This window comes from Panthera leo, chromosome A1 (assembly GCF_018350215.1).
Source record: "Panthera leo isolate Ple1 chromosome A1, P.leo_Ple1_pat1.1, whole genome shotgun sequence".
Lineage (NCBI taxonomy): Eukaryota > Metazoa > Chordata > Mammalia > Carnivora > Felidae > Panthera > Panthera leo.
In genome coordinates this window covers 114070678-114083570 of record NC_056679.1, presented here as the reverse complement: position 1 = coordinate 114083570, position 12893 = coordinate 114070678, and the positions used below count along the sequence as shown (strand labels likewise).

General features: G+C 42.3%; 1 protein-coding gene across 9 annotated transcripts in view; it reads left to right on the top strand.

Moving 5' to 3' along the window:
- The window catches only part of KLHL3 (kelch like family member 3), a 280869-nt gene that overhangs the window by 191536 nt on the left and 76440 nt on the right, over positions 1-12893 (top strand). For 8 of the 9 annotated variants that reach the window (XM_042936010.1, XM_042936006.1, XM_042936026.1 and 5 more), the window contains one exon: positions 2527-2633. In XM_042936010.1, the coding sequence (XP_042791944.1) occupies positions 2527-2633 (107 nt within the window). Of the gene's footprint in view, positions 1-2526; positions 2634-2966; positions 3102-12893 lie in introns of those variants that run through there. The other variant, XM_042936052.1, reaches the window with a different exon arrangement.

Genomic DNA, 12893 nt, shown 5'->3' with positions numbered 1-12893 from the left:
CTAGCCTTGAGATACACTTCTCATCAGAACTATTCTCCTGTATTTGCTTAACCGGATTCTCCACCTTTAAACCTCATTCCCTCTTGTGTCTTTTCCTTTGTTCATGAACTATCAGCTCCTCTGGGTTTGTGCAAGATATCCCATTCTGACATTTGCCTTTTCAGCACCTGGCTCAGCATTTGCTCAGCATTTCTGACTCATCTGTTTTGCTTTCCTTGTTAAAATACTGGTTACAAGAACAACAACAAAATTACACTTTTTTGGTCAGTTCTTTTTAATTGAAGTATATTTGACAAATGACTTGTACTTTTAAAGAGTAGTGATAACTCCATTTTCTCTTTAAAATAGTTAATGAAAGTGAAATGAAAATGTCCAAGATAAGTCTGTTCATGTTGTGACTACATTTTTACAATCCATTTTGTCCAGATTAAAAACTAGCCTGTTCTCAGGTGGCATCTGCAATCTCATTTGGTCCCCACGATGGATGTCCCGAGGCAGCTAAAAAAGATGAGAAAACTGGTGAGATCCTTTGTCCATGTTCTCATAGCCAGTTAGGGGCAGAGCCAGTTCTCTTCCCAGCTGAGCTGGTTTGTTCTGATAAAATTTGTCTTTAGAGTCTGCTGTCCACTGTAGTGTGAGGTCCCCTTCCCAGGTTTTGCCTCTTGGCACTCAGAGGTGTCACCCTTCCCTGATGCCCCCTCACAGGGACTTTATTCCATAGGCTGAAACTTTCCTGATCACCTTTCAGTATTGGGGCTAACTTATCTTCCGATTTTGTGTTCCTAAGTATGAGCCAATCGTGGGGCATTATGGCACCAATCCAGAGTGAGAACTAGATTCAAGACTCTGCCTTCTGTGGCACCTCTCTGAGCTTCATAGACCAGATGAACTCTGAAGGCATTTACAGCTCCAGTCTTATCATGCTTTATGATTCTATTTTCTCTGATAAGCAATCCTGCACTAACGTCTGAATAGTTGGCAAAGGTTTAATATGTCACTCCAGGGATGGCAAATAGGTAGCTTATCTCCTATTGATCAATCATGGAAGACTCATTAAAAAAAATTTTTTTTAAATCTTTATTTGGGGGGGGGGGGCAGAGTGTGAGCAGGGGAGGAACAGAGATAGAGGGAGACCCAGAATCTGAAGCAGGCTCCAGGCTCTGAGCTGTCGGCACAGAGCCCGATGGGGGGCTCGAACCCATGAGCGGTGAGATCATGACCTGAGCCACTCAACTGACTGAGCCACTGGGTGCCCCAATGGCAGACTCATTCTCTTCATCTCAACCCTGTTAAATGGATCCCATCATGATTCAAACTTCTCAATCCAGTATTGTGTGCTAAGTAGCCACTGCCAGTGGATCACAGTTGACATGAGTTTGTCCTGACTTCCCTCCGCATCTAGTGCTTCACTCTGAAGGAGGGATTAGTGGTGACCAGGATACCACAGACTTTAGGAAGATGGGTTCTGCGGTTCGGCTGCCTGCATTCACATCCTTTTTCCACTGCTCCCTTTTTGTGTGACTTTGAGAAAGTTACTTAATTTCTCTGGACCTCACTTTCCTTTTTTGTAATATGCAACATAACAACCATACCTCATGGAGTTTTAGACAGGATTAAATGCAATAATATGTATAAAACAGTGCTTAGAACAGTGCCTAGCATATGTAACTCAATAAATGCTTACTATTGGAAGGCTGGTGGAGGAAAAATCCTTAGACTGACACTTTGTGGTGCCCTTTCTATCCTTCAAAGTGGTCTGATGTTCATTCTATGAGTGTGGATTGATCCCATTTCAAAGTTTATTTAGTCAGTAAAAATTTAGGGCTTTCTTTAGGCTAGTCTTGCAGCCAGGTGTTTAAGATATAATAAACAAGTTCCTCTCAGAGCTTGCAGTGTAGTGGGGATGACAAGTAGTTTGTTTTGAAGGTAGTTACAGTATCCTTAATAATTGCAGTGATTGGAGCTTGCACAGGGTCTTTAGGGAGCAGCCTTCTTGGTGATAATGTTAAATCTGGGTGGGAAGATTAATACTTGAGTTGTCCCGATCTGGCTGGCCTCTTGCCAGTGTTTCATAGGTGTTAGGTCCCTTGGGGAATTGTTAATGCTTGTTTTCGTGGGCAGCACATCTCAGTGGCATGCTCATGCTCCTTGGCATTCACTCAGTCCCTCGACTGACTGCCCCAGGATTTTCCCATTGCTCTCTGAGCTGCTGTCCCTCTGTCTCAGTCAGAGCTGAAGGAGCTGAGGAGCAGAGATGTGAAGACAAATGAAAGAACCCTGAATTTGCAGCGCCAGAGTAGCTAGGTCTCTCTGTGCGCCTTAGGAAAGCATGAATAGCCCAGCTTATCAGAGATTTGGGAGAGTCGATGAGTTCATGCCCCTGCCTAACTCGGGATAGGGCAAATGTCTGCGACAGTCTTGTATGGTGGCGGTGTGGAATCTGGGTGGGAGAAAAAATATCCTTGTGTGGCTGGGGGTGGGCATTGGTGCTGTGACCCATGCTGTCCCCTCACTGGTGTTTTACAGTAAACAGCTGTTGTGTGACGTGATGATTGTGGCAGAAGATGTCGAGATAGAAGCCCACCGTGTGGTCCTGGCAGCCTGCAGCCCCTACTTCTGTGCGATGTTCACAGGTATGGCGAGGGGCTAATGATAACCCACGATTATGGGGCTGCAGCCCCAGTGAGAGAATATTTTGGGTGGTGGCCTGAGGGGAGGCAGGAGACAGAATGCTATGACACTCACTGTAAGGAGCTTCGGTGTATCAGATGCTATGTTTTGCACCATGGGGGACTTGGTAGAACCAGCCAGGCTTGCAGCCCCTTGTCTACTATGAGGAAAAAGGAGATAGAACCATAGAGTTGATTAGTTCTCACACTTCAGCATGCATCATAATCATGTAGGGGAGCTTTTAGAAGTGTAGGCTCTTGGGCTTATCCCCACACCTCTGTTCTTTCATTTTGCAGATGAGAAACACTGAGGCTGACAAAAAGGGAGGGACTTGCCCAAGATCACATAGGAAATGAGTGGAGCTTGGCTTCTTGATGCCTGGCCCATTGCTGGACCAGCTTGTCCTTCCCTGGCCATTCCTACCAGGCAAGGTCTGCAAACCCTCTTGAGACTTTACAGGAGTGTGGAAGAGATTTGGGAGAAGTGATGGCGGGGCTTGGAGGGGAGAGGAGAGTAAGATAGGAATTTTCACCATCTGGCACCTTTGCAAACTTTCTAGAGGGTCCCTGTTTCCTGTATATGCCCAATAGTCCTGTCCAGCTATTTCACATGTGAGACTGAATGCCTTGAAACCCACGGAGCTTCCTGTCTGTAGTGCCTCACAGCACCTCCCCTGCTCACTGAAGACCTCACTGTAGTGCCTGCTGAGACCCTCAGGCTGGGTCAGGTGTCCCTTCCCCACGTTCCCCAAGTACCCATTGCTGCTTGTTAGTGTGGTCACTATCACTCTTGTGTTGCTGTCTGTTTTCTGGCATCCTCAGTGCCTGTGCTGTGATGTCTTGTGTATCGGCGGCTTCTCATCCTGCAGATTACATGTCATGTGTCTCCCCAGAGGGGCCTCCTCTGACCACCTGTGCCTTGGTTCCTCACTAAGTTCCCTTCTGTCCCATAACTTGAATACATAGTTTTTCCTAACGTTTATCCCTACCTGAAAATCCTGTTGTTGGTTGTTGATTTTTTTTTTTTAATCTGTCTCTCCTCACTAGACTGTAAGCTCCTTAAGGACAGGAGTCTTGTTGGACCTGTTTGCTACCATATCCTAAGCATCTGGTACACGACCAGAGTCAAATGTATTTTAAATGAATGAATGAAATGTCTCCATAGTTGATTATGAGCTTTGGGCACTTGAGGGCCATGTCTTGTCACTGCTGCATCCTCAGAGCCAACCACAGGGCATGGTATTTAGTAGGAGACAGTAAATAAATGAAGCTTAAAAAGAATGAAGGTGGGCTTGCTAAGAATGGGTGAGTGCAGGCACCCTGTTTTTGCTGAGTAGGCTCTTTCCCTTCTCCTAATATAGTATGTGGCCTCTCATGGGAAAGAGTGGTTCTAGTTGGGGGTGACTTAGTGATTGTGTTTTGAGAGTTCCTCACAATGTGGACCCCCCCCCCCCCCCCCCTTGGCTCATTGTATGAAGGAGCTGTAACTCAGGTAAGTGGATCAAGCCTCTCTTCCATCACCCTGAACCTTGGGTCAGGAATTAGCAGCCTGGAAAATGTAGTTGTGAACACCAGTGAATTTCACTACCTGGAAATTTTGAGCTGCATGCTCTTTGAAGTAGTTTCAAACTCTAGTAGCAAGGTTTTTATGTCTTTATTTACCTCTCTCGTTCATCTGTCTATTTAAAAAAAATAATTCATTTTGTTTGCAATAGTTATTTGGTTGCCACTTCACTAAATAGCTCTGCCATTCATTGTTTTCTTGTGTATGTGGTTTGGAAAGTCCAGTATTGAGAGAAGAAATCTGTTTGGAATTGCGATGAATTGTAGTGTTGCCTCCACTTGTTGCTAATGAACTTGCCTCTGGAGTAGTGCAAGTGGCCAAGCAAGAACAAGATGATTTTAGAAACATAAAGAATCTGAACACTTCTGGAGCAGATGTTGGATTCTAGTCGTTAAAGGGAGGAAAAAATCAAGAAGAAACAGTCTAATGTGATGCCCAGCTCAAGTCATCTGTTGAATCTGGTTACTGTCCATCCTTTCATCCTTCCATCCAGCCATCCAGCCAGCCATATCTGTCTGTCTTTCTACTCACCCATGTACCTTTTCAAACACTACTCACATATGTTGATTGCAGAAAAGAAATTAGAGAATGTGGACAAACAAACAAAAATATATGTAATACATCATCTAGATAAGATTATAGTTCATATCCTTTCAGATTTTATATTTATAAATATATACACATACGACATAAAATTTTAATATAGGGGCACCTGGGTGGCTCCGTCAGTTGAGCATCTGACTCTTGATTTTTGGCTCAGGTCATGATCCTGGGGTTGTGGGACCGAGCCCCATATCTGGTTCTGTGCTGAACATGGAAGCTTGGTAGCTTGAGATTCTCTCTCTCTCCCTCTGCCCCACTCCCTTGTTTGTGCTCGCTCGCTCTCTCTAAAAAAATAAAAAAATAAAAAATACCTAAAAAAATAAAAAATTTAAAAACCCACCAAAATAAAATTTTAATATAAATGAGCCATTTTGTATATACATAGTTGATGTAATGTGTATACTTAAAAAAAATTACTGTTCATCTTCCTGGGATGTTCTTCCCCCTGCATCTTTGCCTGTCTAACTCCTATTCACCTCTCATTACTGCTTAAGCAACACTTCCTCAGGTAGACTTTCCCATGATCCCCTTGGATTAGGTTAAATTCTTTTGTTATTTACTCTTGTGATACCATACGTTATGCTTGTCTTTAGTATCACTGCTTATTTCATTACTTCCTCAATATCTGATTGCTCTGGTCAGTCAGTTAAGAACTCTACCTTAATTCACTGCTATCTCCCCACTTCCTACCTGGATCTTCCATGTAGTAGGTGCTCAGTGAAAATTTGCTTAATCAAACCATTGGTCTATGGTCAGTATATTTTCACATCAGTGAAATCACATCTACGTCATAATTTCAATGGCTTCGTAAGATTCCATCATATATGTCCAAGTCAAAAATTGATTTCCATTTTGGTTAGAAATTCTAATTCTTTCTAATATTGTGCTATTATAAGTAATACTGTCATGGGTATCTTTGCTTCTTAATATTTATTTATGTTATAATTATTTCCTTAGAATAGACCCCTAGAATAGGGGTATGCACATGTTGAAGATTTGAGACACATGCCACAAATTCACATTTCCTAGAACAGTTGGACCAGCTTATGCTTCCATCGGCATTTTGTGAGATTTGTGTGTTTTTTGAGGCCCCTTGATTTGGCTTAAACCTTGGTAAGCAGGTTTAAAGAGTAACATTGTAAAATTTTGTTCTAATTATCAGATTCAGCTTCAGAATTCATAAACTTAATCATGAAAAGGCCCAGCTGACTCTTTCTTCTTTCAAAAATTTAGATAATTTATTTTATTTTGTTTTTAATTTTAAATCCAAGTTAGTTCATGTATAGTGTAGTAATGATTTCAGAAGTAGAATTTAGTGATTCATCACTTACATATATCACCCAGTGCTCATCCCAACTGGTGTCCTCCTTAATACTCATCACCCCTTTAGCCCTTCTCCCGACCCTCCTCCCTCCATCAACTCTGTTTGTTCTCTGTATTTAAGAGTCTCATATGGTTTGCCTCCCTGTTATCTTATTTTGCCTTCCTTTCCCATATGTTCATCTGTTTTGTTTCTTAAATTCTGCATATGAGTGAAATCATATAATATTTGTCTTTTTCTGACTTATTTTGCTTAGCATAATACATTCTAGTTCCATCCATGTTATTGTAAATGGCAAGCTTTCATTCTTTCTTATTACCAAGTAATATTCCATCATATATGTATGCCACATCTTCTTTATCCATTCATCAATCGATGAACATTTGGGTTCTTCCCATACTTTGGCTATTGTCGATAGTGCTGCTATAAACATTGGGGCGCATGTGCCCCTATGAATCAGCACACTATGTGTGCATGTGCCCCATGTATCCTTTGAATAAATACCTAGTAGTGCAATTGCTGGGTCATAAGGTAGTTCTATGTTTAATTTTTTGAGGGACCTCCATACTGTTTTCCAGAGTGGCTGCACCAGTTTGCATTCCTACCAGCAGTGCAAAAGTGTTCCCCTTTCTCCACATCCTCACCAACATCTTTTGTTGTCTGAGTTGTTCATTTTATCAGCTGACTCTTGTTAAGTCCATTTCTATCAGCATGTTTAAGGCCAAAATGAAAAAGAAATACTCATGACGTTCTTCTGACTTGAGGGGTGTGATTACGATCTTTTTATTCGGGCTTAAAGTGTTTTTACTTTTTTGTCCTCTGAGTTCATATTGCCCAAATGTCCCAGATATCAACCTTGCTCCTTGACCATGTTCTGCACAGAATAACTTGGGATAAATGTGACAGTGAGGTCTGAGTGCCCAGAGGAGAGTGTTGAGAGGCAGCCAGCTTGCAAGAAGATCCAGGATGGGCTGTCACTCAAACTGCTCAGCACTCCTTTAGCACAGGGATTAGAGAGGCCAGCAGTGCTATGTTCTGCCCATCTTCGTCCTGTGAATAGGGAATACTTTAGATTGCCCTGCTTCCTCCCCATCTAGCTCCTCCATCCCTAGGGAAGCACATTTTACCAAAATAGCCTAGTCAGTTTTTCTCTCTCTCTTTTTTTTTGTCCTTTACTGTGGGTTCTGTGTACTAGAGTATTTCCACTCCATATGGGTCCCTACGAGTCATCTGAGTACATTAAAAACAGCCCCATCTTATGGTGTTAAAGGAACTGGGTTTTAAAGAATATGTGGGCTCAGGGTATTAATGCCCCATCATCACTTGATAGAGATGTGGGGTTGCTTGCTTTCCTGGGCTCTCTGTGGTTCTTGGGGATGTCTGGGTACAAGGTCTTAAGGTATGGCCTGAGGATTTAAAGAAATTTAAGCTCTATTCTTTTAGTCCAGGTCACTCTCATCTTTCACCTAATTTCCTGCAGCAGCTTTGATACTAGTCAACCTGCCTCCTATTTTGTTCCTTCAACCCCAGCCTGTTCTCTACACTGTAGCTATAGTGACTTTCCAAAAAATCAGTCTGATGCATCCCTCACCTGCTTAAAATCTGTCAGGGCCTTTTGAAGGGGCACATGCACCACAATGTTTATAGCAGCACTATCAACAATAGCCAAATTATGGAAAGAGCCCAAATGCCCATCAACTGATGAATGGATAACAAAGATATGGTAATATGCACGGTGGGATATTGATCAGCCATCAAAAAGAATGAAATATTGCCATTTACAATAACATGGATGGAACTAAAGTATATGATGCTAAGTGAAATAAGTCAGAGAAAGGTAAATAACACATGATTTCACTCATATGTGGAGTTTAAGAAACAAAACAGGTGAACATAGGGGAAGGGAAGGAAAAGTAAGATAAAAATAGAGAGGGAGGCAAACCATAAGAGACTCTTAAATACAGAGAACAAACTGAGGGTTGCTGGAGGGGTGTTGGGTTGGGGGATGGGCTAAATGGGTGATGGGCACTAAGGAGGACACTGTGGGGATGAGCACTGAAACCATTATTACACTATATGTTAACTAACTTGGATTTAAGTAAAACTAAAAAAAGACATGTGTCATGAAAGCCATGTTTAAATGCACATCATTTTCAGAAATGATCGTAGTTAAATTAAGATTTATTTAATACTAAAAACTAAAAGAAAGTAATTGGCTTAATCATTCCGCCATTTGAACTAGCATAGAGTGTCCTTTGAATCAATATTTTGATCCTGGTCTGATCCCTTGTTAACATAACCTGATAGCTGAAAGAAAAAAAAATCTGTCAGAGGCTTTCCATTGCTTTCAGGATGCAGTCTGAACTCCTTGGCATGGCCCACAAGGCCTTCCATTTGCCTAGATTCTGCTTCTGTCTCCAGCCTTGACTCCCCATTACTCTCTCTCTCTCTCCCCCCCCCCCCCCCCCGCCATTCCTCTCTTTGCTTTGCTTCTGCCACGTTCAGCTTCTTGTGGGCCCAGAACAGGTCCTGTTCTTTCTTGCCTCCAGACCTTTACATACACTACTACTGTCTTTGCCTGGAATATTGATTCTTCCCTCATACTCCCTTCTCTCCTAACTAACCATGACTCCTTCTCCAGATCTCACTTTAGATCTGTGGTTCTTAACCATGATGAATCAATCTGATGAAAACAATGGATTCTCTTCTCCCCAGTGGCAAATACGTGTTCCTGTGTACTATTCATTTTGCATACAGGTCAGGGTGCAGGAATCCCTGTTTAACAACTCTTTAAGCTAAGCCCTCTTTTCTAGTATTTAACACATTTCGTAATTGTTGGTTTACTTGTGTCTCTCCCCACTGGACTGAGCTCCATGAGGGAAGGGCCATAACTTATTCATGGTTGTGTCCTCTGGTCCAGCACAGTGCTTGGCACATAGGGACTGCTTGATATGTGTTTGTTGAATGAATGAATGAATGAATGAACAAATATCTGCCCTTGAATGGATCATGTTCTTTTTGGAGGAATAGGACATGCATGGTAACAGATGACAGGCAGAAGTGGAAGAGGCTAGAAAGATGTGCGACTAACACATTTTCTGAAAATGAATAAATCAGGAGACTATAGATGCTGGAGAGGATGTGGAGAAATGGGAACCCTCTTGCACTGTTGGTGGGAATGCAAACTGGTGCAGCCACTCTGGAAAACAGTGTGGAGTTCCTCAAAAAATTAAAAATACATCTACCCTATGACCCAGCAATAGCACTGCTAGGAATTTACCCAAGGGATACAGGAGTGCTGATGCATAGGAGCACTTGTACCCCAATGTTTACAGCAGTGCTTTCAACAATAACCAAATTATGGAAAGAGCCTACATGTCCATCAACTGATGAGTAGATAAAGAAATTGTGGTTTATATACACAGTGGAATACTACTTGGCAATGAGAAAGAATGAAATATGGGCTTTTGTAGCAACATGGATGGAACTGGAGAGTGTTATGCTAAGTGAAATAAGCCATACAGAGAAAGACAGATACCATATGTTTTCACTCTTACGTGGATCCTGAGAAACTTAAGACCATGGGGGAGGGGAAGGAAAAAAGAGTTAGGGAGGGAAGCAAACCATGAGAGACTCTTAAAAACTGAGAATAAACTGAGGGTTGATGGGGGGTGGGAGGGAGGGGAAAATGGGTGATGGGCATTGAGGAGGACACCTGTTGGGATGAGTATTGGGTGTTGTATGGAAACCAATTTGACGATAAATTTCATATTAAAAAAAAAGAAAATTCAAATCTGAGGTGGTTGGGCTGGGCCTCTTGGCAAAAGCAGAGGAGGAGGGCTCTTGGGCTGACCTTGAAGATGGAAGGACATATAGAGCTCATGTTTTGTTTTATTTTGTCAGAGTAGTCGAGGTAAGGAAAGGAGCAAGAATGACCAAGCCTTTGTTGGTTTCTGCTCCTCAGGAATTACTGGAATCCATGGAATTATGAGATATCAAAGGAAAGCCCCTTTTTTTCATTTTTTTCTTTTTCCTCCAACAAGTATTTTTTAAGTGCTTGTTATATGCCAAGCACTTTGTTAGGTGTTGAGGATATCTTGGCAAATGAGCTTGACAAGATCTTCTCCCTCTTGGTTCTTGTTTGCTAGGTCTTACATACTAAGTTGTCCTTAGAATTTGGACCAAGGCCTTGTTTGGGAATACTTTTATCAAGGTCATTAGTTAGGGTTAGGTTTAAATTATACAGGGATTTGTGAGAAATGACATGCGGTCTAGAGTTAGGCCAAGATTCAAATCCCAGCCCTGCCTCTCACAGCCATATGCAAATACCTTTTGAAATGCCAGTTCTATAGTTTGTAAAATGGAAATAATATCTACCTCCTGTGGTTGTTACAAGGATTGAGTGAAATAATGTGTATAAACCCTCGGCAGAGGTTCTGGCACACAGTAGCAGCTATTACTGCTACCACTTTCAGAGTCTGTTTAAGCTGAAGGCTTAGTTTGGTGCAGTAATTTCTGTTGGTTTATAAGAAATAATGTTGGATTTTACAAGTCTGTGTGATTTATACAGGTTTCTAATATCCTATAAAGGAACTTTCTTAAAATAGATTTTGGTTTTTGAGGCCATAGTTTTTCCTTCACGTGGTTTTCCCATTTGCTTATTGAAGTTTAAGTATTTAATATAGAAAATTAGAAATTTTGGAGCCATGTAAAGAAGCAGGAAAAAAATCTCCCAAAGTTCCACCATCTGTGTCTGAATGTTTGCTATACATTTGACTAAGAATGATCTTGCATCCCCCAGAAAAATAAAACTTTTGCCCATATATACTGGTAACTTCATGTAATTTCAGGAGTTTCTACTTGTTTACCCCAAAGTTACAAAACTGATTGATCTTATTCTCAAGTACAACTTCCACAGAGAGAAAAGAATCAAGCCAGGCTCTGATTTCACACTCACATAAGGGCTTCTGAATCCCTTGGTTCTTGCAGTCAGGTGTTTCTTTTTTTTCAGTCTTTTTTCTAAGGCCCAAGTTCTTAAACTAAGAATTGGCTGTCTGTAATTATCGTTTGCATTATAATTATCAGCTGGACTCTTACTGATGAATTTCTTAATAGCTGTTTAGAAAGATAAGTTGAACTTTTGGTTTTCTTGGGTGTGGATTTTATTTTATGTGTCTTGGAGTAAACTCAAGAGAGATTGTGAGAGCCTGTCTAATGGGTGCAGTAGAAATCCCCTATCTTTTCCTCTTTCCCCTTTGCCAGTTTGCCCTGCCTCAAGGCTCTTTGTGCTGAGGCCTTTTCACTGACTTCTACCGGTAATCAGAGAGAAGACAGAACAGGGTGGAGGGTCTCTGGTCTACCTGGTCTGATGGTGGAAGGAGTGGGCAGAATTTGGAATGATTTTCCTCCCTCTTCCAGACTCATTCAAATCTCTTAACTGTGTTGGGCTGGGAACTGTAGATTGGTGGAGGAATCATGTGCTGCCCATGCAGCTTGGAGGTGGGCGTCTGCAGCCCACACGCTGTACTGTACTTTATTTTCTTGGCTCCAGCACACAAATTCCACAGAGAGAAAACAACTACCCGGGCTCTGTTTTCATACTCACTTAAGGGCTTCTGAATCCCTGTTTCTTGCAGTCAAGTTGCCCTTTATTTCAGTCTACAAAGACACATGTCTAGCCTGTCTTTTCCTACTGGAATCAGCAGCCCTTGTTGGATGAGTTTGGCTGTAGACAAACCCATGTGCTGTGTAAGAGGGCAGGCTGGGGAAAGGGGCCTCATTTCTGTGCACATGTGGTACTGCTGCTGCCCTAGTTCACAGGCTCTGTCCTTTTCTTTGTTGGATTATTATCAGGGCCTCCCAACTGTTTTCCCTGCCTCTGATCCAGCTTCCACCGTGCATCCAAACTTTCATTCAGAAATACCCATCTGTTGATGTCATTCCCCTGTTTAAAACCTTCCAGTGGTGCTACTCCTAGGATCAAGTCCAAACTCATTTGCGTGGCTTACAGGGCTCTGCAAGCCCCGGCTGCTGCCTCCCTCTCCAGCTTCTTCTCACTGGCACCCCATACCAGCCTCTCACTCTTCTCCAGATTTATCCTTTTGGCACTTTCCTGCCTTTACAACTTATGGCTCCTGCATCCGGCTCATCCTTCCTCACCTTTGCTGCCTGTGGAAATACCCAGCTTAAGTGTGACCTCCTACTAGGATGGCTTCCCAGGGCTTGTTTGCTCCATCTTTTGCATTCTTGGGATTTAGTAGAGGATCGTGAGTAGAGTGTGGGCTCTGGAGTCACACTCACTGGTTTCAGTCCCAGCCTGGCCCCTTCCTAGATGTGTAACTGTGGGCAAAATGAATACCCACCCTCCTGTGCCTCAGTTTCTTCATCTGTGAACTGGGGATAGTATTAATGAAACTCCTAGGTTATTGTGAAGATTGAAAGAGGTGCCACTTTAAAGTGCTTAGCCCATTGCTTAGCCGTAGTTAGCACTTAATAAATGTTACTTTGTATTGTTGTTGTTATACTGGCATGTTATTTATATCTCCATTAAGCTTCTATCGCCTCATATATTTTTTTTTTTTTTAATTTTTTTTTTCAACGTTTTTTATTTATTTTTGGGACAGAGAGAGACAGAGCATGAACGGGGGAGGGGCAGAGAGAGAGGGAGACACAGAATCGGAAACAGGCTCCAGGCTCTGAGCCATCAGCCCAGAGCCTGACGCGGGGCTCGAACTCA